The sequence below is a fragment of the Carlito syrichta genome, unplaced genomic scaffold (genome assembly GCF_000164805.1).
Source record: "Carlito syrichta isolate Samal-C Ts95f unplaced genomic scaffold, Tarsius_syrichta-2.0.1 Scaffold304668, whole genome shotgun sequence".
Classification (NCBI taxonomy): Eukaryota; Metazoa; Chordata; class Mammalia; order Primates; family Tarsiidae; genus Carlito; species Carlito syrichta.
Window position 1 is genome coordinate 97,629 of NW_007248764.1, and position 26,947 is coordinate 124,575.

The 26,947-nt window shown below is 45.6% G+C and overlaps 1 protein-coding gene across 1 annotated transcript in view; it reads left to right on the forward strand.

Moving 5' to 3' along the window:
- Nucleotides 1-464: 464 nt before the first annotated feature.
- Nucleotides 465-26,947, forward strand: part of RASGRF2 (Ras protein specific guanine nucleotide releasing factor 2) — a gene marked incomplete at its 3' end in the record, with an annotated part of 110,412 nt that continues 83,929 nt past the window's right edge. The window contains exons 1-3 of the mRNA XM_008060606.1: nucleotides 465-560; nucleotides 8,192-8,298; nucleotides 26,166-26,313. Of these exons, the coding sequence (XP_008058797.1) occupies nucleotides 465-560; nucleotides 8,192-8,298; nucleotides 26,166-26,313 (351 nt within the window). The remainder of the gene's footprint in view (nucleotides 561-8,191; nucleotides 8,299-26,165; nucleotides 26,314-26,947) is intronic.

Genomic DNA, 26,947 nt, shown 5'->3' on the forward strand with positions numbered 1-26,947 from the left:
CCTCCCTCCCTCTCCCTCCCTCCCTCTCGCTCCCTCCCTTCCTCTCACTCCCTCCCTCTCACTTCCTTCTTTTCATCCATCCTTCCCTCCCTTCTCAATCTCTCTCTCTCTTTCTCTCTCTTCCCTCAGGCCTCTGTCCTTTCTCCTGGCCACTGAAGGAGACTTCTCTTCTATACTTAAGCTCCTTGATGGTACCTCCTAGGCCACGACTCTGCCTTGTGTTCCCAGTGTGTCCCCTAAGGAACTCTTTTGTCTCCTCCTCCAAACCTTGGCACAGGAGATGCTCCTGCAGTCCTGGCTGGGGTTTATACACGTGCCCTCTACTTGTGACCCATGTGTGTTCACACCATTCTCAGCACCCCAAACATATACTGAAGCATGAGAGAAATAAGTAGACAGAAGGCAGAGTGGTAAGTTGAGAGATGACTAGAGAATGACGGAGAAGGTGTCCGCTGAATGTGACCATGGCTCCAGCCATCTCACTGAAGTGGCTGATCCAAGAGGAGATCCAGGAAATCAGTGAAAAGCATGACCAACGGAATGATCTGGAAAAGCTGTCTGTGTGTCATTAAGGGCTAAAGAGTAAGCTATTTTTGAAGGTAAAAGGCAGGCTGAATTATCTTTATTATACTTCATGGTCTAAAACAGTGTTTTGTTAGTAGCAGCAGCTCAACCAACTTTTGTTAAATAAAGGACAGATCACAACAAAATGGCATGCTGAAACTAAAACATTTTGGGAAAAGATTTCGTGACTGGACAAGAATGACTAGAAATGAGCAAACCCAGGAATTTGCATATAGGCGTTCTCTTCCCATTTTCTTGATGAACATTTTTTCCAACTGTTGAAATTGAGATATAAATCTCATACCATAACATTTACCATTTCAAAGTATACATTTTGGTGGTTTTTGGAATATTCACAAGACTGTAAAACCATCACCACTGTCTAATCCCAGAATGTTTTCATCACCCCAAGAAGAAGCCCAGTAGTGATAGATACGTGATGTCATATATTTGTCAGATCCTAAAATGTACAACACCAAGAGTGAACGGTAGTATAAACTATGGATGGTAGTTAATAATGATGTGTCAACATTTGTTCATCAGTTTTAGCAAATGTGCCACATGTATGCAAAATGTTAATTTTAGGGAAAACTGTGTATGAGACAGAGGGCATATGAGAGCTTCCTGGGATTTCTGCTCAATTTTCTTGTAAGCCCAAAATTACTCTAAAAAGAATGTCTACTAATTTAAAAAATTATAAAGAAACCCTTCACCTGTTAGCAGTCTCTCTCCTCTCCCTTACTCTCAGCCCCTGGCAACCACTTAAGAATGTTCTGTCTCTTACACAGAAGCTTTAAGCAGTTTGTTTTGGTAGTGACAGTTAAGATGGTGCTGAGAGTTCATACGTTAAAAATCACATCATTATAACCCCGATTCACCCTTCCTCTAAACATCAGGGAAGCATAAAATATGTTCTGAAAAATTGAAATGGCATAGCTATTCATAAAAATAAGAGATAAATAAAACAAAGACCTTGATAGTCTAAAAGTGTGACAAAAACATTTCTGCGATGCAAACCCTGAAGTCCAGCTCCGTGAACTCTGTGACAGGCAGGGGCAGCTGGAGGTTTGGCAATCATGGGGCAAAAACATGGAAAAGCATCCTAGGAATGTCTCAGGACCTGAGTAAGCTCAGCATCTCGACCTGGGTGCATGTGTGTGAGAATAGCAAGCGTGCGGTGGCCTATCTGTAGTGGCTGAGAAATCAGAGAAGGTTGCAGGGAAAGGTACCAGGTATAGAGGCTCAGTGATTACATCAGCAACACCTGGAACATCACCTTGATGGGGTAATTGATTTGCCAACGAAAGAGCTGTTCTGGTCTGGGATTCTTGAGGGTTCAGGTGGATAGGCAGAACCAGGGGAAAACCCTCTTTCTCTAAATGAGCCCGAAAACTGAACAATTGGAAATAAATTACTCTCAATGAAATGCAAATCACAGACTTTAATATGAATAGGAGTCAAAAGTACTTTTCATTATGCGTAATTTAAAAAGCACATTTGGGAACCTTATAAAGATAAATAAAGAAATTGCATCTATGAAAAGAACAAGAAATTATGAAACAAAAACCGGTTGTTATACATCAAGGACAGACATGAAAATAACTCTGCTAGAGACCATGAAAATAAAACATTCTGCCATTAAAGGAAAGAAAACACTCAATAGACTAGGTAAACTATAGATACAGTTGAATAGAAAATTAGTAAATTAGAAGAGAAATTATTAAATTCTAAAATAATAAATTCAATACAGTGGATAGAGAGATAAAGAAATGGAAAACATGAATGTAAATGTGATGTTACGGCATACGGACAGTAAATTAAAAGACTCAAACTTACTTCCGGTGGGAGTTACAGAGAGGATAGGGAACCTGGCAAAGAAGTAATATTTGGAGAGATTATGCCTGAAAATTCAAACAACTAGGAGTACCACAAATATCTAAAGGACAGATGAAAATGGAATATGGAGAGGACATCACTAAAACACTATAACAACAGCAATAGTAATAATTTTTAAAAACTTACTTCTCTGAGAAGATAAGTTTTTAGTAAGACTGATTTTTTAAAAATTTCAATGATTTTATTTTAAATTTGTGGGATACAATTCAGGATTAAGTATACAAATAATCATTGTGCAGGTGCCCTTGCTGATGAAGTGTGTCCCCCCCTTGCCCAGGCAGATATCGACTACTGTCAATCCTACCTCTCTGCCTTCCCCCACCCACAGCAGTTTCTGGCTACTGTCAATTCTTTTCCTATATTATTATGGTAGATGTCAGGGTCCACTTATGAGTGAGAACATGTGATACTCAGATCTTTGTTTCTGTGAAATAGCACTCAGTATTATAAACTTTAATTCCATACAAGTTGCTGCGAAGTTCATGATTCTTCTTTATGGCTGCATAATATTCCATTGTGTATATGTACCACATTTTTTTATCCAGTCCTTTTTTGATGGGCAGCACGGTTGGTTCCATGTTCTTGCTATTGTGAACAATGCTGCGATAAACATACATGTGCAAGTGTCTTTTTTATAGAGTGATTTGAGTTCTTCTGGGTATATTCTCAGTAGAGGGATTGCAGGGTCACATGGAAGGTTGATTTTTAGAGCTTTTAGGAATTACCACACCTATTTCCACAGAGACTGCAATAGTTTACACTCCCACCAACAGTGTAGAAGTGTTCCGTTTTTGCCACATCCTCTCCAGCATTTGAGTTATTGATGATGGCCATTCTGGTTGGAGTTAGGTGGTATCTCAGTGTAGTTTTAATTTGCATCTCCTTGATGACTAGTGAGGCTGAACATTTTTCATGTTTCTACTGGCTGCTTGTATGTCTTCGTTTGAGAAGTATCTATTCCTATCTTTAGCCCACTTTGTAATGGGCTGTTTGTTTTTTTTTTCTTTTCAGCACGGTTGAGTTCCTTATAGATCCTTGATGTTAGGCCTTTGTCAGACATGGAGTTGGCAAATATTTTTTCCCGGTCTGTGGGCTGTCTCCCTACTCTCTTGATGGTTTCTTAACAGGCATATAGACCAATGGAATAGAATTGAGATCCCAGAAGCAAAACCTCAATTTCTCAACCAACTCATCTTCGACAAAGCCTCTACTATCCACTACTGGGGAGAGGAGAACCTATTCAGTAAATGGTGCTGGGAAAACTGGCTGACCACATGCAGAAAATTGAAACAGGACCCCTACCTATCCCCATACACAAAAATTAACTCTAAATGGATCAGAGAACTAAATGTAAAACCTCAAACTATAAGACCCTTAGAAAATGCAGGAGACACCCTTTTGGAAGTTAGAACTGGCAACTAATTCCTGATCAAAACCCGAAGTGCCCATACCATAAGAGATAAGGTAGACAAATGGGACCTCACTAACTGACAAGCTTCTGCAAAGCCAAGAAACCATCAAAAGACGGATTTTTTTAAAGACATAAATATGATTAGACATGGAACAGATACAGCAACAAATATTGTAAAGAACATTATGAACAGCTGGGCTCGGTGGCTCAGCCTGTAATCCCGCGCCTTTGGGAGGCTGAGGTGAGTGGATTGCCTGAGCCTGCGGGTTCGAGACCCGCCTGGGCAGCGAGACCTCATCTCTACAATAAAAAAAAAAAAAAAAAGCCAGCCGGGCGTGGTAGCGCATGCCTGTAATTCCGGCTACTCGGAAGGCTGAGGCGGAAGGATCGCTGGAGCCCAGCAGGTCGAGGTTGCGGTAGCCAGAAGCGGCCACTGCACTCCAGTCTGGGCGACCGAGTGAGACTCCAACTCAAAAAAAAAAAATAAAAAAAAAGAACATTATGAACAATTTAATGCCAATAATTTGAAAACTTAGATGAAAAGGACAAATTAGAGGCAATTTAAAAAAATTTTTGGCCGTTTTCTGTTTCCTGATACTTATCTTCATATTTTAAAATACGTGCTTATAGAACTTTTCCTTGGGTTTTGAATTTTAAATATTTCTTGTTGAATTGTTGTGGTTGTTGAAGCTTTAACTCTACTTTCCTCCTGCTTCCCTTCTCCTTTTCTGTGTATAATTATATCACTAATTTTGGTTAAATTAGTCATTGCTATTGTGGCTTTGGAAATAGTGCTCACTGAAGAGCCAAATAGTATATTATGATTACTTTTCCAGGTAGGTTTATAGTTTTACCTGGAGTTAATAATTTCTCCCCCAACCATTTGTGTAGTTTTCTGTTTGCATATTCTTATTTTTCATTAGATATTTTATTATTTCTGTGCTACTCTTAACATAATTTTCAAGTGTTAAAGACATTATTTACTATGCTAGATATTTTATCAATGTCTTTTTCTTTCAGGAGGCTTCCCTTCTGGATCCTTCTATCTTGTCTTTTGGGCTGGTTGCCCGCTATGTCTTCTGCACAGCTGTCATTTGGAAATTTCCCTGGTTTGCGTTCTTGGGTTGAAACCCTGATTTTCTGAGCCTCATGTATTCCTGTTTCTTAATTAATCCCTTAATTTCCAAAAGCATGTGCTTAATAACTTCCATGGAAAGAGATTCTGAGAGATACATTTCTTAAACTGTTAAAAGATATTTATTTTGCCCTAATACTTGATTGATAGCTTGGTTGAATATAGAAATATAGGTTGAAAAATCAGTTTTCTCCAGAATTTAAAGGCACTACTCTACTTTCTTCAGGAACTCTCAGTGCTATCCTGATTCAAACCCTTTTATGTGACTTTATGATTTTCTGTCTGTGTCTGAAAGTTCTTGGATTCCCTTTTTATAGGTTCTATTCTAAAATTTCATGACAATGTGCCGCTGTGTGCATCTTTACTTGTTTCACATTTATTGTGTAATATTAAGATATAAATATAAAGAACAATTCATTCAGTATTTGTGTACTTTCACTCAGCCTGGGATATAAAAAGCTCAGTACAAAATGACTCATGCCACATGGCTGAGAGAGAGGATGGAAATAGGCAGGAAGCATTAAAAGGCGCATCTAGGAGAGGAGTTTATCATGTTCTTCCCAAAACTTTTTGCAGATTTAAAACATTTCAAAATAAATATTTTTTTCAAAGAAAAAAATTCATCCAATTGAAGCCCCTTGTGTCCCCTCCTTGAAATTTCACTTTAGAGGAATCGCTTCTCTTCTATTTAGCATTTCTTGTTCCATGGACTTCTTTATGTCTTTCTAACCATGTATCTTTAAAAAGACACAGCTTATATGCACATTTTTAAGTCTTACAGGAATAGTTGGCTGAGATATCTTTAAAAATATACATTGCTGGATTTGGTTTGACAATATTTTGGTAAAATATTTTTATCTACATTCATGAGCGAGCGGGGCTTGTGATTATTCTGTCTTGATCTGCCTCTGACCGGTGGGGCTGGCATCCGCAGCTCACAGTGCTATAGCTGTGCTGGCAAGTCCTTCTCTACCTACTCCCTGTCTATGCGAGGTGGGACACTACTGTCATCGAATACTTGGTAGAACTCATGAGCAAAACTGTCTGGGCCAAGAGGTTTTCTTTAATCTGTAGGTTTTTAAAAGGTAGGTTTAAATTTTTTTTAAATGATTTTGGTTTATTCTGGTTTTTTATTTCTCTTAGAGTCAATTTTGGCAGGCTGTGATTTTCTTGGAAAGTGCCTATTTCATCTCTTTTGAAAGTTACTGTCACAAATAAAATGTATTGGTATTGTTGATCTATTTTATCTTTGTTTTCTATTTTTGTTTATTTCAGTTTTTGTTTTCATAATTACATCTTTCCTAATATCCTCCTGTACTGGTGACCCCCAGGGCCACCTTCAGGTTTGATGTTTCACCAAGACAACTTATAGGACTCAGAATATGGTTGCACTGGTGACTATGATTTACTGTAGCAAAGCGATATAAGCAGTCAGCCAAGAGAAGAGGCTCCTGGGGAACAAAGCCCAAGGAACCCAGGCACAGGCTTCCATGAGTCTCTCCTGTGGAGTCACATGGGGCATGTTTAATTCTTCCAGCACAAGTTGTAACAACACAGATGAAATTGTTGCTTCTGGGGAAGTTCAGTGGACTCAGAACCTAGGTCACATAGGCCCCTCTGCCTAGCACTTACCCTAATTGCAGACTCCCAGAGGCAAGCAGGGGTTCAGCACATACCAATTGTTTGCACAGTCTGGGCACAGTGGGCTGTTCTCGTTGGAGAGTGATGGGAGCCTCCTCAGATCTGTGTCCTCATACGTGACTGAGGGCACGGACTTCATGTGGTCTTTCCCAGAGTACAGTCTCAGGCCTACTCTGTGAACTTCCGACGGGGAGAGTAATTGAGGGGCAGTGCATCTTCCACTGACATTTGCCTGATTCAAAGAACTTTGTCTAGTTCTGAGCACCTTCTAAATGAAACATGCCTGTGCATTTTACACAAGAATTCTTCACATCTTAATACAAATTATTTTAAGATGATTTTTAGAAAATTTCTGTTCTGCAGCTGTGGTCTGAGGGCTGTGTGCATTGTTGTCAAGTCCCCATTTTGTCTATCTTTGCTGGAATGTGGAGTGGCTTAGTGGGTCGGCTTGGGTCTAGAAGTCTTGATTATATGATCACCTTTGTTCTAGAGTCCTCACAAGAACCTTGCCAAACCATTTACAAATGTTTATCTGTACATCAATAGTGTAAAATTGACCCCTTTTGGTGCCAGTTCTATGGATTTCAACTCATGCTGAATGTGTATAACCTCCATAAGCCAGACGCAGTCCCACCCATCCTGCTGGAACTTCTTCTTGCTATCCCTTTAGAGACTCACCCTGCCACCCAGCCCCGGCAGCTGCTGATCTGTACCATCACCGTTTCAAGAATATTGTACAAAAGGAATCATGTGGTCTTCCCTTTCTGAGACTGTCTTCTCTATTTGCCATGATGCTTCTGAGAGGCGTTCAGTTGTTGGTTCATCAAGAATGTGTTCCTTCTTGCTAAGTGGTATCCCGTTGTTTGGATTACCACACATGTTTATTCACTCAGTCATTAAGGGATATTGGGACAGTTTTCAGCTTTTTCGTGAATAAAGCTCCTATGAGATAAATGATTTTGCCCCTAGTAAATCTCTTTTTCCCACTGAGACCCCACACCTTTGTCCAACAATGACTTACGTTACACAGCTACTAAAAATAAATCCTGGTTCTGTCTTTGCTCCCACGATGGCAGTCAGGTTCTCTTTCCATGGAACGCCATGTTGAGCCACATCTCTGGGAACACAGGGCCATGAGTGATCTGTTAAGGTTGCAGGGGAGGCAGGCAGTGGGCCAGTGACTTTGTAACCACAGGCACACTGTCCTGGCATGGAGAGCAGCAATCACAGGCCTAGCCAGTGCAGGGTGAAGACTCAGGAACATATGGAAAATGTCCTGTTGACTTAGTTTACCTGCACAGCTAGGGGTGTGCAGTGTTTTCTGTACTTGTGTGAAAAGGTGCACTGGAGTGAAGCTGTGGGTGGCTCTTCATAAGTTGTCTCAGGGGTCGGCTGGATGCAGAGTCACACCCGTTGGCCTTGACATACCACATATGCAATGCCAGTACAGGCCGTGGACATGCACCCTTTGTAGGCAAATGCTGTGTTATTGCTCTGCTGTGCACATAAGAAACTAAACCTGCTGTGTTTGTTTTTTCTTTCAGTACTACTTCACGGTTCTTTTTGGCCATGAAGGTCAGAAGCCGCTGGAGCTGCGCTGTGAGGAGGAGCAGGACGGCAGGGAGTGGATGGAAGCTATCCACCAGGCCAGGTATAGGGGGAAAAGGAGGGGGAGGGAAGGAGTGAGTGGAGGCCATCTCCCAGGACAGGTACAAGGGACAGAGGAGCAGGAGGGCAGGGAGAGGGTGGAGGCCATTCCCCAGGCCAGGTACAAGGGGAGGAAAAGGGGGAGGGAAGGTAGTGAGTGGAGGTCATCCACCAGGCCAGGTACACAGAGGCACAGGACCACAGGGAGTGCGTGGAGGTCATATACCAGGCCAGGTACAAGGAGAGGAGGAGGGGGAGGGAAGAAGTGAGTGGAGGCCATCTCGCAGGCCAGGTACGGGGGAGGGCAGGGAGGAGGTGGAAGCCATCCTAGCCAGGTTAGGTACAAGGGGTGGAGGAACAGAATACAGTGAGGGGGTGAAGGCCATCACCAGGCCAGGTACAAGGAGAGGAAAAGGAGGAGGGCAGGGAGGAGGTGGAAGCCATCCTAGCCAGACTACGTGTAGAGGAGCAGGAGAGCAGGGAGGAGGCTAAGGCCATCACCAGGCCAGGTACAAGAGGAGGAAAATGGGGAGGGCAGGGAGGAGGTGGAAGCCATCCTAGCCAGACTAGGTACAAGGGGCAGAGAAGCAGAGGGCAGGGAGGGGGCGAAGGCCATCACCAGGCCAGGTACAAGGGGAGGAAAAGGGGGAGGGCAGGGAGGAGGTGGAAGCCATCCTAGGCAGGCTAGGTATGAGGCCACAGTAGGGCCCTGCGCCATCTGTTGCTGTGGGTGGGCATTTCAGAGGAACTTGCAGTTCTGGGATGGGGTCTCCCCTGGCACCTCCTCCCTGGTCCTGTGAGGAATAAATTTTGGAGTTTTGGGGAGTTCTACCACTGCTGAGGATGAAGGTGATGAATACAGTGACAAGTAGTGGTGGTCATCATTTCTGTGACCTTCCTCCTGTGCTAGGCACTGTGTGCTTGGTGCTCCTCAGTTATGGAATTTATCAGATGCATGGACTCATCCTCTCAGCAATGTGTACAAAGGGGACCACTTGTCTACAGATGAGGAAACCAAGGCCTGGAAGACAGGTCTTCTGCGTGAGGTCTCACAGCTCACAGGCAGCAGGACTGGAGCCACCAAGTCCCACACTCAAACGCCCTACCCTGGGCAGCCCAGCATCAGAACAGTGGTGACAACCTCCATCTCTCTTGGGAAGTGCCAGGTGTGACCACTTCCTTCTGGAAATGCCCAGAAGGTGGAAAGGTGTGCCTGAGGTCTTGACTGGGAACAGGAAGTCTGCAAGGAATGCAAGGCCAACGTCTATCTCTGTTTCTCCCATTCAGTTCCTAAATCTTGCCCAGTCTCTCAGCTCGTGGCCCCAGGGTCCCTGCTTTCTGCCAGTCTGCTTGGGGGTCCAGGCTGCGGCCCCTCAATTCCCACTTATTGTCTTGCTTATCTCCCTTGTTCAGGGCAAGACTCCAGCACCATGCATCTTTCTCACTGCCTGACCGGCTTCTGCCTCCACTGGTCCTCTCTCACTACCCCTTCCTGGGGCTTCCTGAGCCACTCTCGATGGCCCTGCAAGTCGTGCAGCCCCTGTATTCTGTACTGCTTAGGAGATGCAGCAATTCAGGCTACCATCATTATCATCATCATTATAATTATTGTGCATTTCACATGTGAGGTTTCTGCTTCCTGAGCAGGACTATGCACTTTGAGAGAGAGCAGGGGGTGAAGGCCTTGGTTTCTCCCTGAAGGGCATTGCTAGTTTTGTGGCAGGGAATCAAGAAAGACTTTGCATTGGGCTATACTAGGAATGAAGCTCTTGTCCTGAGGGCTTCCGGGCTGTTCTCTTTTCTGACGTCCCCCTCCCCGCCCTTCAGGTGCTTATGTCACCATCTCCTCTGACAGGCCCTGTCGAAAGCTCCATCTTCATGCTTATCTTTCTGGTTTTTCTCAGGCCCCGCTAGGGCATACTAGCCCTGCTTTACAGATGAGAAAACTAAGATGTGTGGTGAGGAGGCTGACTGACCACGCGCCATCACAGGGTTGCTGGGCACAAAGGTGGATTCACACCTGGTCGTAACTCCAGAGCCCACTGCTATGTTCCCCGTGGTGCGTCCCTCTGATTTTCTCTTCATCTGCAGTCTTTTCTTGTTCTCTTTCTCGATTCAAAGTTGAAAGTTGATTAACGTGAGTTAGGGCCAAGAGTAGAAATGCCATTTGCAAAATATTTCCATCCCTTCTCAGCTCTGCATATGGCCAGGGCAACTGGCTGACATGGTGGTCCTGATACTTGGTCCACCCTCTGCTCTGCATACTCTGTGGAGGGTCTCTCTGAGATGCAGGACTGATACAGGTGATTTGCTGGAGGAGTCAGGGCTTCAAAGGGGAAGTCACCACGCGCTGGCAGGGTGAAGCCTCGGGGTCCCTCCCGACATAGCCTTCGTGGTTACTTCTCTTCCCTCCTCCCTTGGAGTTAAAATGAAGTATGTGATTAAAACAGGCTTTTGTGCCCATCCTTTTCATTCCAGAACAGTGAGTTTCTGGGAGCCTGTGTGGCAACCAAGCAGATATTTTGGTGGACCAAACACAGACAGTGTGGGTCACCTTACAGGTGGCTAGGTTTCAAGTAGGAGACCTTGTTTCTATTCCACGAAAACATGCTTTCGTATGTACTGAGGTGGGTCAGTCATCATCGCTAGTATCTGACACCCAATCAAAACCAGGGCACGCGTCATCTTGTCAGGAGACAGATGAGAAGTCACGTTTGACAGAATTATGAAAATTCTCTTCTCTTCAGGTTTGACAATTTGGTTGGTCATTGACTTTTTTCTGGATGTCCTGACTTGTTGGTCTCCTGGGTTTGCCATTCCTGTGACCTGAGACCTGGATCGGGTCCTTCAATGATACCTTTTAATTTCCCAGCTTTGTATCTGAGTTCTCATATTTGACTTTCTGCATGGCGATGCTTCTATTTTTATTTGCTAACTCAGGGTAGACAATAATTTTTAAACTTAAGCTTCATTAAGGTGGGTTTGTGGTATAGAACTGGATCTGTGAGATTCAGCCTGATTTTGTTCAGACACAAGCAGAGCTGGAGAGTCAGTGAGGCCAATGCAGGGAAGGAATGGATTCTTGGACTCACAGAACCCAATTCCTTAACTCTGGCTGGTTGACTCAACATCCACCCTCCAAGGCAGTCTGGTGGCATTGATTTGGTGCTGCTGCCATTTTAATCTGAAATTTTAAACACTCAATAATTGTGGTTTTATTGATCCACCTTTAGAGATCCTGCACTTTTGATTAACTGATGACTAGTTCAGCTTGGTTCTTTCCTGAGCATAAAGGCTGCTCAGAATCTGCTTGGTCTTGGCTATCTCCTGGGCTGGCATTTCCGTGCTGGCCTGGGGCACTGTCCTGCATGCTGTGGAAATCACACCTTTGCTGTGGTTCTCATACCTTACAGAGGAATTAATTGGCTGGCCCAGTTGCCTTCAGATCACTCTGGGAAGTCAGTTGCATGTTTTCCCCTTTAGATTTGGCCTAGAAAGCACCACTTGGGAATGGACATTCTTCATTTTGAAGCTTTTAAAATGAAGCTTTTAAATTTGCCTTAAAGTGTTACTGTTGGCCAGTGTTGCCAAGGCCACAGCAAAACTACAGCACAAGAAAGTTGGAGACAAGCAGTGAGATTGTAACCTGAAGCAATCCCAAGGCTGTGTTTGTATTCTCCTTGTCACGATGATACTGTCACTACTTTAAAGCCATGTCACACAGAGCCGGCAAGGGCTCCACATGTGTAGACACTGGCAGATCTGAGACATCATTATGTGTGTAGACACTGGCACATCTGAGGCATCGTCACATGTAGACACTGGCACATCTGAAACATTATCACTCATATAGGCACTATTGTATCTGAGGCATCCTCATGCATGTAAACACTGGTGCATCTGGGACATCATTCCTTAATGCTGTGGTGACAGGTCATGGGGTATCATTCTCCAGTGCTCTGGCACCAGGTTGTAGGAGCAGTAACCAAGACTGTGTCATTCTGCCTGGTGAGTCAAGGCCAGAGCATTGTGCCAGCAGCTATTCATATGCACCCATGTTATTCATACATGACTTGCTGCTTGAGTAAGGAACTCTGGGCACTACAAATGACCTGACACTTCTATGTTTTCTCATCTGTGTCTGTCTACCAAGGTGGTTTAGTTGTAGACATCAGGACAACCAAAGACACTGACTTGGCTGATTGTGGGCTTTTGGGTCTCATGGGCTAAAAATAATCTTTCCAGTGTTCCATCTGCTGGAAACATGCCCAGGCAACATCCTGGCAGTTAGAAGATCCATGGTCTGTAAGAGACTCCAGATGTCTCTTTCCCAAGGCTCTGCCCCTTCCAGCCTGAACACAATGCCTGAAGGACCTGGACTGTGACCACTAGGAAGAGAGAGGAAAGGGGTGGATTTCAGAGGGCCCTGTGACCACCTGCGTGTATACAGTATCAGATGTTAGCCAGGGTGGCATCTAACACCTTTTCCAGGCCCTTTGTGGGATAATGTAACACACCAGGAAAAGAAATGATGGGGGAGAGTGGGGCAATGAGGTGAGCACTGGCCAGGAGGAGCTTGGCGGGACATTGGAGGAGCATGACCATGGTGGGAGGGGCCGGTGGGGTAGGAGAGGCTGCTCTTCCTGTCCTTGACGGAGAGAGAGAGAGAATGCATGTCCAGGGATCCTAGAGAAGGAAGTTCTGGTACAGTTGTGGGGAGTGAGGTTACTGGAGTGGAGGCTGGGGAGATTTTGGGAGAATGGGGGTGCTGGGAATGGTGACCTGGGCAGCATGCTATCCAGTGCTGCAACCCTGCACACCCTGTGAGTGTGACATATGCATCACTGTGTGATGTCCCACTGTCTTCTACCTGTGGTCAGTTTTCTGCACAACCCCTCGGTTTCCTTCTCACCCCTCAGTGTGTGGTGTGGGTATAGCTGGGCTCTCCTCCAGGGGAGGGCGGAGGGAGAGTGGAGCTGACGATCCACAGGGCCATGTCACACAGAGCCAGCAAGGGCCTCACCCATCCTCTTGCCTGGTAGTCCCCACCTCGACAAGCAGAGACTTAATCCTCCAGCTAAACCATTCAATTAAGTCCTGTTCTCTTTTCCAGGAAAGAAGGCTCTAATCCCGCCTCTTGGGCTGTTTTTATCTACAGTCTTTTTGATTACATGTGCCTGAGACAGCTGTTGTTCATTGCACGCTCTTCCCTCAACACACTCACACACACATACACACATGCACACCATGGCAACTGCACCAAACACCAAACCCTGAATACTTTTAGTCTTCTTCCTTTTCCTTGGATGGAGGATCAGTTTAGAGCAAAGTGTGTGACATAAAATTCTGTACCACACTAAAGGCCACCGTGTGTGTCACATCACCCTGTCCAACCAGCCCTCTCTAGAAGGTACATGGAGAAATCCCCACAGAGGAGAAACTAGCAATTGCATAGAGAGCTGAAGATGTCTCACAGGCCACAGCAAAACCGCAGCACAAGAAAGTTGGAGACAGGCAGTGAGGTTGTAACCTGAAGCAATCCCAAGCCTGTGTTTGTATTCTCCTTGTCACGATGATATTGTCACTACTTTACAGCTGAAAATGTGGGTTTTGTTAACTTGAGTTATTAGAGTTTTTTCCTAAGAACTTTTGTCAGGGTTTTGACTCCAAATTTGCCACAATGAGAGAGGATTCAGCACTGTTCTTCCTCTGAGTCTTCAAAATGCAACGTGGAAGAGGAGAGTGTGTGCACCACATGTGGACCAATATGTAGTGTGTTTGGTCATCATGTGTAAACCACATGCAGACTGAGACATAGTGTGTTTGGGCACCATGTGTAGACCACATGCAGATTGAGGCGTAGTGTGTTTGAACATCACATGTTGATCACGTGTGGACTGATGTGTAGTATGTATGGTCACCATAGGAAGACCATATGTGAACCAAGATATAGTGCTTTTGTGCACCACATGTGGACCAAGGTGTAGTGTGATTGTGCAGTGGATTACATGCAGATTATGTTTGTGTGTGGATTATGTGCAGACCGAGGTATAGTGTGCATGAGCATCATGTGTGGACCATGTGAGGACCCATGTGTAGTGTGTTTGGGCATGACGTGAAGACCACGTGTGGACTGAGGTGTAGTGTGCTTGGGCACCAAGTGTGGATCATGTGCAGATCCATGTGTAGTGTGCTTGGGCATCACATGTGGACCACATGCAGACCCATGTGTAATGTGCTTGGACACCATGTGAGGACCATGTGTGGACCCATGTACAGTGTGCTTGGTTACCATGTGAGGACCACATGTAGTGTGTTTGGGCATCATGTGTGGACCATGTGCAGATTGAGATGTAGTATATTTGGGTACCACGTGTGGCCTGATATATAGTGTGCTTACACTCCTATCTCCCCCGCACACCAGCCTGGCCTCTCTTGGAGAAAATAGCCCTTCCCTTTCCAGTTCTACAGTGGTTTGTCCCTGCTTTACTGAAATGATTATCTCCCAGGTCAACAGCAAACTGCCAGAGCATGTCTTTCCTCATATGCCTCCAACTTTCTGCTTGTGTCAGCTTCTTCATTTTGAACCACATTTTGTAATGCACAAAAGTATACTCTGAAAACAAGACCATCCAATATGACACAGGTGGGGTGCTGTCCCAGGCACATATGCCACCACTTTCCAGATCGTCCTGGTTCTCAGAAGTCTTTGCTGGGGACAGTTGGGTGTGTGTTTCCAGGATTTTCTATGTACCTTCATATGGATAGCAGGTGGGATAGTGACGTACTGACAAACTTTTGTTTGCTGTTCATGTCAGTCTCCATCTCTCACACTGATTGGGGTTTTTTTAGACATCAGTGTGGAGAGGTTGAGTCTTTTCTCCAAGACTCTATTTCCTTCACATCTGTGCCCTCTCCTGCCTCCCTCCTTCTACTCCTCTGGTGATTCCTTCTCATCCTGGTTTTGTTCCTGGAATTCTGGTCGTTTTTTTAGGGTGGCTGCATGTGGAGGGCTCTTGGGTACCCATCCTGCCTTCCCCCCACCCCACGCTTGGCATCCTCACACCGACATAGAGCCCACATGGACAGGCTACCCCTCCCCAATGCTCTCTCCATGCTAGACACCCTGGTCATTGCACCGGGTGCTTCATGGCAGCTCACAAATGAGGGGCTCTGTCCCCGCTGAATCTGAGTCCTCGAGAATGATGACATGACCTCCTGAGGGCCATCGATCTAGTGAGTAGTAGAATGGGAATACCTGTCCAGGTCAACCCAACTCCAGAACCTGAGCACTTAGCCGCTGAGATACATGACCTCCTGTGTGCAGAAACCCACCAACATGCTACATATCATCTTGCCCCAGGTGCTCAGAGTGACCTTGTCTCAGCAAGTCTAAACCCAGACTCATGTAGCTCCATGTCTCCTTCCCCCAACCTGGGAGTGTCTCCTATACACTTTGTTGTGCAGACCAGCAGGATGTTACCCTGTCCCCATGCCCCTCCCACCTCCACTCACCCAGTCAATCACTACTTTGGTTTCCACCTGGGACACCACCGGCCTCTATTTCCCTGGGATACCTCCACCTGCTTTCCCCCATGTCCACAGCAGTGCCCTGCTCAGGCCAGAGTCATTGCTCAAGCATCTCACCCCTATCGCTTCCAAGTCGGCCTCCTCCTGACCTGCCCTTCACATGGCCCTAGGGTGCCCTTCCAGAAGAACATCCGACTTTTTGTGAGGAATGACTTTTAGTTATGACATTCAGTTTACTTCTTACTGCAGGAAACTTCAACCCCACGAAGAAGAAGAGAGTCATACAGGAAACGATTCATTCATCCCACTGTGTTTACAACTTTCCCACCTGTGCCCTGAGTTCTGGGTATCGTGAGCAGTGTTCCTGAACTGATCTTTGTGGGCTCTGTGACCCTTCCCACACGTCCTGGGCTCTGGCAAGAGCAGCCCCAGACTGGAATTCAATGGTTGGGGGTCCTGTCCATCCATGACTGCAGGGGACCCTTAGGACAGAGCTTGCCATCTTACCAGGCATCTCCATAGGATACTTCTCTCACCCCCGGACATCTCCTTCTGGGCGTCTCCCTGGAAGTATCACTGGGCATCTCCCATGGGCATCTCACTGGGCATTTCTCCCTGTATGCCTTGCCTTGGCATCTTCCCACCTTACGTCTCCTGTGGCGTCTCCACCATCTTTCCCTCTTCTCTTCTCTGCCAGCAAGAAGGCCTAGCCATCCCTTCTTGGACCCCACTGTAGCCTCTGACTTCTTTCAAAGCCCCTCAAGGTGATGGCCCTGGTTTGCTGGCACATTGGTGTCTCTGTCAGTCTCAGTCCTTCAGAGCAAGTTGTGCAGTGCCCTTCTCTTGCTCCCAGTCCCTGGCGCGGGGCCAAGTGGCTTTTCAGAATTATGTGCAGCAATGTCACCCTGCCACCAGGGCAGGAGAGAGCTGGGATCATTTAAAACCTTTATTCTATTGACAGGTGACGGGGCATCCTTGGTTATTGGTGGGTTTGGCAGTGCTATTCTTTCCTAACATCTGTTCACACTCCTCTATGAGCTGTCCTCTTGGGTCCTTCTTATTTGTCCTATTGGTATTTTCTATCAGTTTTTAAATAAGCTTTTTGTGTGACAATATGAGTCATTTTTCTTTTAGATTTGTTCAAATCGCCCTGCACATCTTTTTTTTTTTGTCTTATAATTGTATCTATAGGATTTTTTTTGAAATTAGAGTTTTTGAATTATAATATGATGAAAATATATGGCTTTTGGGGGGAAGTTGCTCTATTTTTAAAAATTTTTATTTAAAAAAAAAATTGAAATATACTTCACATACCAAAAACTTCATCACCACTAATTCCAGAACATTTCAACATCAATGAAGAAATCCATGTTCATTAGTAGTTGCCCTGTCCCCATGTCACCAGCCCTTGCCTGTCCCTGCTCTGCTCTCTCTGTCTCACACCCACTGGCAGTCACCAGTACCATGTCCCCAGCCCTCGCCCACCACTGGCCTGCTCTCAGTGTTTGTGGCTTCACCCCTTCTGGACATTTCCTTTGAATGGACTCATACAAAGGAAATGGGCTTCTTCACTTAGGGTCACATTTTCTTTCTTTTTTTCTTTTTTTGAGTTGGAGTCTCATTCTGTTGCCCAAACTGGAGTGCAGTGGCCACTCCCAGCCACTGCAGCCTCGACCTGCTGAGGTCTGGCGATCCTTCTGCCTCAGCCTTCCGAGTAGCCAGAATTACAAGCACGCGCTACCACACCCGGCTGATTTTTGATTTATTGTAGAGATGAGGTCTATCCAACTTGCCCGGGCGGGTCTCAAACCCACGGGCTCAGGCAATCCACTCACTTCAGCCTCCCAAATTGCGGGATTACAGGCTGAGCCATCGAGCCCGGCTAGGGTCACATTTTCAAGGTCCATTTGTGTTGTAGCTTGTGTGAGTCCTTTGTTCCTCTTCATGGCGAAATTATATTCCACTGTATGGATGGACCATGTACTGCATATCCTCAGCTAATGGGCACTGGGTTGTTTCCATTCTTTGCTCTCACAAATAGTGCTGCTGTGGATGTCCATGCACACGTTTTTATGTGACTGTAAGTCTTCATCTCTTGGGTACTTGCTGAGGAGTGAGTCAGCTAGGTCACCTGGTCACTCTGTGTTTATCTTTTTTCCACAATGGCTGCCCCATTACATTCCCACCAACTGTGTATGGGGTTCCAATTTCTCCACATTCTAAACAACATTGATGTTCATTGCTTTTTTGCTTACAGTTCTTGTAGTGGTAATTAAATATGAGCATTTATAAGACTGGGCTCAGTGGCTCATGGCTATCCCAGCACTTTGGAAGGCTCAGGCAGAAAGAACGCTTGAGACCGAGAATTCAAGACCAGCCTGGGCAGCATAGTGAGACCCCCATAACTTCCAAGAAAAAGAGAGAATTTATAACCCCCTTTAATCCATTTTGATTTAATTTGTATAGTAACATGTTTACTCTTGCTAAAAGATTTTTTGTGATTATAAAGAGAATTCTACCAACACCTATTTATGCACATTTGAAAACAAATGAAAGTCTCAATATTAGGAAAGAATCATCAGTACCTGTTAGGGCATCAAACGTTTTTCTTTGTTTTGTAATGTAGTCCTATGAGACATAGCATGAATGTAGGCATTTTTCTACTATGAAATTGAGTTTTAACTTTACTGTGTTGATTTATACATCCCTTGTGAGAAGCCTTTTGTTATATGTGTGGGAGTTGAAATAAAAAGCAAAAAAAAAAAAAAAAAAGGAAAACATAACAAGTTCAGGCAGAAAGTCTTCACCTTGGGCATGTGTAGTAAATGGAATTATTAATCTGAACAAACGTGTATTGGAAATGCAGTAGGACAGAAACTCTCTAGTGCTCTGAAGAAAATGGCAGGAAGGCCTCATGTACCATTGGTTGACTTGGTGCAAACCTGGGTAGACATCCACTCACTAGTGGATATGTGATGAAAGCTTGTGTTGCAAAGCTGGGAGGATGTCCAGTGACAGCTGAGTAAGTATCGTGAATGAGTGAGCCCCTGTGAGAGAAACTGCATGACTTGGGAAATTATTATGTAAAATCCATCATATGAGATAACTTATTTCATTGGATGATGACTGATCATTTGAAGGATTGTTCTGTGCCTGGTCCATGCAAGTCTGGACTTAAAACATTTTTGCTTGGATTATTGCAGTAGCCTCCAGCTGTTCCCCCTTCTACCCTCATCCTCCACCCCATACTCTTTCTCTTCTTGTCACAAAGGCCAGTTAACAAGTCAAATCTCGTCTTGCTTTTGGTCAAAGCACAGGGTGATGGTAGTGGGTGGGGAGGAGAACATTCAGCCTTGCATTGGTCTACATGCCTGAGACTCAAATCCTGCTCCCTTCTATCTCTCACTCCCCTCTAGGAAACCCACACTTTCTCACTCCCCAGGCCAGCCAGGCATGCTCCCACCAAGGGCATGTATACCTGTTGTTCCCTCTGCCTGGAATGCTCTTCCTCCAGCTGGCCACATGGTTCCTGCCTTAGGCCTTTCTCCAGAACCGTCTTCTTCTGAGAGCCACTGTCATGCCAGTTAAAATTCTACCTCTGCCCCTACTTCCTACCTGCACCCACCTGTCTTCCTCCACAGAACTAATCCCAGGTGGCATCCTGCACATTTTCCTTATTAATTTTAGTGTCTTTCTCTCCCCAATTTCATGTCAGCTCCAGGAGGCACAGATGTTTCTCTACTATGTTTACTTCTGTGCCCAGAGCTTTGGACACTCCTGAATACACAAGAACACATGGTAAATGTTTATAGACTCAGAGAATCCTTCTGGAAAGAAGGAAACCAACAATTGCAGTGCGTGGAGTAAATACCCAGCACCAGGGTTTTATGTGTTTTCCTTTCCCCCCACTTAATATCACAGAGATGTTGGAAAGTATAGCGAAGCATGAGAGGAGTCACTCGAGAAGTAGCTAGTCTCCCCCCCAACTGCCCAACCAAGGAGGCTCCCGTTCATGTCTGCTGCACATCTCTCCCTGTCGTTTCTCTCTTGTCCTCCCCACCTGCCCACCCCGTGTCTGTGTAAACGTGTGATTTTCTCTCTCTGCATGTGAACATGTCCACATGTGCATGCACATGTAATGGTCATCTTGATTTTTTTTTCTTTTCATTTATCAATAGGTTTTAGGTATGCTCTGTTATGTTTTAACTTAAATAAAAGAAAACATATTAAATGCTTTGTTCTCATTCAATCGTGTAGATATATTATTACTTATTTGACCACATCCATGTTATATGTGTGTATTTTTAGCTTGTTTCAATTTTCTAACCTTCGTTTTAATGAATGAACACCTTGTTTCGTTGTATGTCTTTGTGCACGTCTCTGATTATTTTCCTCGGGTGATATTATTAGAAGTGAAATTACTAAGACAAAGAATATGATCCTTTCCACCTGTCTTGACACATGTTGTGATGGTGTCTTCTAGAAAGGCTCACCCCAGGGGTTCCAAAAGACAGCACCTACCCACCATGCCTTTGCTATCCCTGAGTGTTGTTTCCTAAAATCGTAGCCAGTTTTGATAAATAATGTGCATTTCTTTGATTAAGAAGGACCTTCTTCATGCATTTGTTGGTCATTTGTTTTTCATATTCTTTGAAGCCCTTTTGTCTATTTCTTGACTTACTAATTTTAGTCAGTGTTATGGCCTCTTTGGTATGAAAATGAACAATTTAACTCCTTTGCAATACCTCTAATGTTCCCTGTCTTTTGTCTGTTTTTGTTACTTACTGATTTTGGGCTCTTAAATTAGTTGACTTCATGTCTTAAAATAATATAATTAACCCCCTGCTGATTTACCAGCTTTGGATAGTATATGTGCCTCTCTGCTAGGAAGAATCAGTAAATTAAGATGATATATTTTCATTGTTTTTCTCTTCCCTGACTCTGAGGTTTCATTATTTTCATTATTATTTATTTTCACTTTATGAACTTTTAAAAACAAATGTTCTGCTCTCTAAATTCAGTCTAATCTCTGTGTTTTTCCATAGGTTGCTTCTGAAAATTGAAGCCAGTAAGAGATATTTACATAGTAATTATAACCAATATTATGTCCCAGAGTGTCAGGGTCGGGTCTGGTCTCACAGAGAGTGGAACGTGATCATATGCAACCGAGTGTTTGCCCTTGGGAGTCCTGTGTGGCCAACTCCTAGTTTCTTTCTGGCTTCCTCTGTGTTCTCTGATATGTCTGGTGGGAAAACCTCCTCCTAGTTTTTTCCTATAGTAAGTGTGAGTGGGTTAGTAAGCCTTCTCCATCTGGCCCAGCACCTGCTCAGTGACTGGTTGTCTAGGTATAGGAATTTAGGTCTCTCTTGTCACCTGGAATCCCAGGTGAGCTATGGTAAGTCACATTCCTTCAAATGCCTGTTGTTCCTCTTTGGATCCTTGGAACACTGACATTTCACCAGGATGCATCAGAGCTAAGATGTTGCCATTCATTCTGCCTGGAGTGGGGATTACTCTTTCTGTTGAACTGTGCCGTGTTCAGGTCAGGGGAAATTTCTCACCTTCCTTCAGTGCCTTCTCTTCATTTCAGCTCTCGTTTTCCCTTCTGGAACTCCCAAAAGACAATTATTAGGCTTCTGGGTCTGTACTCCATGTTGCTCAGTCTTCCTCTCCTATTTCCAGTCTCTTTGTGCTTTCACCCCGTGTTCTTTATTTTCTCTTTTGACCACCAGCTTAGTTTTTAGCCAAGAACAGGTTATGGGTTAGTGCATCCATTGACCTATCTAATTTTAGTACTTATTTTTTGTTTCCAATAATTCTTCCTGTTACCTGATGTTCCTTTTCCATGGAAAACTTTTTCTTTATGGCCCAGATATCCTTCCATATCTCTCTGGAGTTAGTCTGTGTTGCCTGAATTAGTCTTACTTCCTTTAGTGTCTTTTCTGTGTGTTCATTTGGGGCTGTATTTGAACCTATTACTGCTTAACCATTTTAATTTTTTTTTTTTTTGAGTTGGAGCCTCACTCTGTCACCCAGACTGGAGTGCAGTGGCCGCTTCCGGCCACTGCAGCCTCGACCTGCTGGGCTCAGGCGATCCTTCCACCTCAGCCTTCCAAGTAGCTGGAATTACAGGCATGTGCTACCACGCCTGTCTGATTTTTTGATTTATTGTAGAGACGAGGTCTTGCTGCCCAGGCGGGTCTCGAACCCACGGGCTCAGGCAATTCACTCACCTCAGCCTCCCAAAGGCGCGGGATTACAGGCTGAGCCACCAAGCCCGGCGCTTAACCATTTTTAAAACAATAAATAATTTATTATGCTTAGTTTCTGTGGGTCAGGAATGTAGGTGTGGCTCAGTGGTACCTCTGCCCGACGGTCTCACAAGGCTGCAATTGAGGCATTGGCCAGATGTGTTCTCATCTGATCACTCAGCAGGGAAGGACCTGCTTCCAAGTTCACTCGTGCTATTGTTGGATTGAGATTGGTTCCTAGGCAGCTGTGGTTGGGGCCTCCTTCAGCTCCTGAATTGTTGGGTTGAGCTTGGTTCCTAGGCAGCCATGGCCAGGGCCTCCTTCAGCTCCTCTGTTGTTGGATTGAGTTCGGTTCCTAGGAGGCTGTGGGCTAGGGGCTCCTTCAGCTCCTGTACTGTTGGATTGCGCTTGGTTCCTAGGTGGCTGTGACTGGGGCCTCCTTCAGCCCCTGAGTTGTTGAATTGAGCTCAGTTTCTAGGCAGCCATGGTTGGGACCTCCTTCAGTTCCCGAGTTGTTGAATTGACCTTGGTTCCTAGGCAGCCGGGGCCAGGGCCTCCTTCAGCCTCTGTGTTACATGGGCCTCTCCATGGAGCAGATATGCCCTGGCAGCTGGTGTCCCTCAGGCAAGCTGGCAGACAGCAAGAGTGGACAAGCAAGGTGGATGCCTACCTCCTCATAAGTGAATCTCAGGTGGGCCAGATCATTACTTTTGTCATATTCTGTTCCTTCCATGTGAGTCACTTAGGTCCCACCCCCACCCAAGGGAAAGGGACTACAAGGACAAGAACATCAGAAGGCAGGGTCGTCAGGGTCTTCCCAGACGCTGCCCACTGCAGGAGCCTGTTCTGGTGGGGATTCGGGTTTTCACCAGTGTCTGCCATTTCTTGCTTCTGAATGAAGAACTTGTAGGGTAGTAGAGGTAGCTGGTGTGGGTTTGCTCGCAACCGTGAATGCAGGTTGGATAACATGGGCCAGCCTCCTTTTCAGAAGTGTGGGCAGAAGGCAAGAAGGAGGCTGGGCCCACCCTGGGTAACTGCATACCCTTCAGCCCACGCAATTGGAACCTGTGACTCCTCTTAGCCATTAGGATATGGCAAACATGATGGGTTGACTAGATGACATTGCATGGTAAAGGAAAAGGGGTTTTGAAGATGTACTTACAGTCCCAAGTCAGTTTGCTCTGAGTTAATCAGAAGGAGATTACCAGGATAGGCCGGGCTTAGTCAGGTAGAAGACCCCACAGGAGGCTGGAGATGTTCTTCTGACCTCCAAGAAGCCTCAAAGAGGCAAGTGGGTGTGAGCTCTGTAGCTATGAGATGACTTTCTCCAGAAGTCTGAAGAGACTTGGCAGAGGTCTCCTCCTCTGTCAGGCCTCAAAGTAAGATGCATCTGGCCGATGCCTTCGTTACAACCATGTGGGACCTGAGTTAAGACTCTGACTGGACTGAGCCTGGCCTTTAACCCTCAGTGACTGTGGGATAATAATTCACGTTGGTTGGGCCACTCAGCTTAGTGTTAATTTGTCCCACGATGGAAACTTAATGCTGCACACCTGGCTCTCTTCAGTGCCTTTCCTTGCTTGGGTTGTCCCTGTGACTGGAGTGGATGTCTGGAGTCAACCCAAGCTCTGTCTTCTCAGGGAACCACACCCTCGGTAGGAAGTTTCTTTAGGAGGGTGCCCCTTCCATGGAGAGTTGACATTGCATGTGGCCTGGGCCACAGCACCGCTCCAGGTGTGCCTTTCACGTCTTTGTTTTTGGGGATGGGAAGAGGGGGAACTGGTCCATAAGGATGGCTCTCCCCCTCCTTGTCTTTGCTGCTTCTGCCCAGAGTATGCTGGACCTTGTTGTGAGACCTGCATCTGCAGTGTCTCCATGGTTTCCTTCACACTCACGTCCCTCCAAGCTGGTCCTGATTGCTTGGTTTTCTACCCATGGAACTTCATGAAATGTCTGATCTGTCGATGGAGTGTTTTCCTGTGTCTGTAATGCTGCTAGGGTTCCATTCTTTAAACAGAAAGCAGTTTCCCAGCATCTCAGGGGGTCTTGGGAATGAAGGGTCATGTCCAAGATGAGTCTCACAGGATGGCACTTTCCACTCTGTGCTGGCTTGTTGCTTCCTTTTCTTAAAGAGGAAATGAAACACTGCTTTGCTACTGGATATTTGTAATCAGGTTGGCAGATTTCTAATGATATGGGTGAGAAGGGCAGACTTCCTATGACAGCAAGTCCTCTCACGGGCTGTAGTGTTATTTTCTCCTGCACGTCCCAGGAAGCATCCTTCCACCAGGACACTGCCCTCCTGCTCTTCTCCCTCCTCTTGCCTGTACTGATGAGACCTTTCTGCTCACTGAGGGCAATTTCTTAGAACAAGTGGCTTAAGCATGCTGCCAATACTGTGTTCCTTCCTCGCATGAGTAGCTTGTGTCAGTGCTAAGGCCTGTCGAAGTCCTCAAACTCCAACTGCAGTTTCGGAATTGTCTTCAGACTATGTAGTTCCAAGTAACACAAACCACTTTTAAGCTAATTTAGGTTAGAGGGAGAAGGAATTAGAAGGAAAACAATAAACAGCTTATTATGAGACATTTCTGTGGGTCAAGAATTCAGGAGTAGCTCAGTGATGCCTTTACTCAAAGGTCTCACAAGGCTAGACTGAGGTGACTCTCTTCCTGAGCCTTGGGGTGGGATTGTACTCAGGTGTCCCGAGGGGCTGGGGCGGGAGCTAGGAAGCTTGCAGCCGTTGCTGCTCTGCCCAACTTCCCACCTCTCCTGGCTCTGCTTTCCTGAGTCTCTTCTTAGTCCTTGTCTCTCAGGGACTCACTTTGACATGTAGGTGTGGGTGTAGCCAATGTGGCAACCCAGCCACGTGGCCTGAAGTTTCAAGTTCATGTCCTCTCAGTTCTAGCAGACAGGGCAGAAGCACAACCCCATGTTCCCAGGGGAGGGATCTCTTTGGTTAGCCTGGGCCATTCATCCCTTTAGACTTGTTCAGCATGGTCACAGGGACAGATTTGTGGTGTAAATGTGGCCGCCATGGCCCACGGTCCCATGTGGATGTCAGTGAGCGGAAGATAGGGTGAGATCTCAGGATGTTTCTGCTGTCCAGGGAGCTATTCCTGTATGAGAGGCAGCTTAGCTTGTGGCCAAGGAATGTGGGCTTGTGGTCCACAGGCCCTAACTGAAACCCAGACCTGCTGCCTGCTCACTGTGTGGTCTAACCTCTGAGGATCCAGCTCTGTCTCAGTGTTCTGGGATTACAGATCCCATCTTCGGGGGTTACCAGGATGATAGATGAGATAAAGTGTAGTATATATCCTCATATTCAACAAGCACCACGTTGCCATTTGGGAAAGATGCTGTGGATGAAGAAACAGGTGTCTCACCACCCGAATAGCACAAGCCCTGCAGGTTACATTTCAGATATCACAGAATTGCATTTTCAGTAAAACTCCAAGAATGAGTTGTGTCTCCACTGCATGTGGCCAGAGGAATGATACAGCTAGGCTGCTGGAGTTGGACCCAGAGTATCAGAACTTCTCTCTAGGATGGAATTTTCACTTCCATGGGCTTTGGAGAGAGTAACTGGTGACCTCCTGGTCCCAGCAAGTCAGTGGTAGTACTTGGATAGTCCTAACCATTCCCTCACTCAGCTCCATCCTAGTGGCCCTGTACTTGTTCGCATGGTGGCAGGTCTGTTCCAGTCTACTGACACCTTACTTGGTGACACATTTTGAATGGCATCCCTGGAAACCACATGCTCTCGATTTACGAGGCTCGGTCTCTGAATAAGGGAGGCACACCACTTTCTTTTTTAAATTGTTAAGACTTTCTTTGCATTTTTCTTACTTATATGATAAACTTGTGGGTGACAGGCACTGTAAAATTGAACTCTTAGTGAAAGAAATGTAAAATGATAAGGACTCAAATTCTGTATCACTGAAGGGCACCAAATGTGAGCTAAGAGTTAACATTTGTGTAGCATTAGCCACACAGTGTTCGTGACTTCTTTTGTAGATGCAGCGTGTGCTGTTCCATGTGGAACTGTAGTGGAATGCTGTCATGATGACTAGCTGTGTCCTCTTCTCCCAAGTTATGCAGACATTTTGATCGAGAGAGAGGTGCTAATGCAGAAGTACATCCATCTGGTCCAGATCGTGGAGACAGAGAAGATTGCAGCCAACCAACTCCGACAGCAGCTTGAGGATCAAGACACAGAGATTGAGAGGCTGAAATCAGAGGTACTTCCTGGTCAACAGGTCCATTCTCATGTTCCCTGATTGCTGTCACCTCCTTACGGTGACCTGAGGTCTGTCCTGGGCAACGCCTCCTCCACCAGCACATCCCTGGTTGGGCTACTGGCCTGGATGCAGTCCGTATCTGCATGGGGGCTACAGAAGTGCTGTGGGATCATGTCAGGGTAGTGCAGTGTTGGGGGTGCTGTGGGTTCGCAATGTCCTTCATGAGATCAGACATTCAAGCATTGACTATGACGTCTAACTGTGTTTGGATCGATTCTTGTAGCAATAATGATTTTGAGTCCATTGTAGATTCAATCAGAGTCCAAAATAACCATTAGGAAGGACCAGAAGTGTGGCTAAAAATGCCTTGCTCTTGTCAATTGGAAGCCCCTGTCCTGAAGTGCCCCTCCCAGGTCACAGGTCTGAACTGGAGCCATGAAAAGATCCTAGGTGGTTCTGTCCTTATCCCTTTTCTGAGGAGTTCTCTCACTGGTGCAGTCCAGTCCCGGGTTCTGAAGGTCTTTTGCACTTGCCCCTTTCCAGGGAGATCCATGAGTCTGCCATGTATGGGTATGTGGGTCTGCTGTGTGTGGACATGTGGGAGGACACAAGCCAATGAGAGGATGAGAGTTTC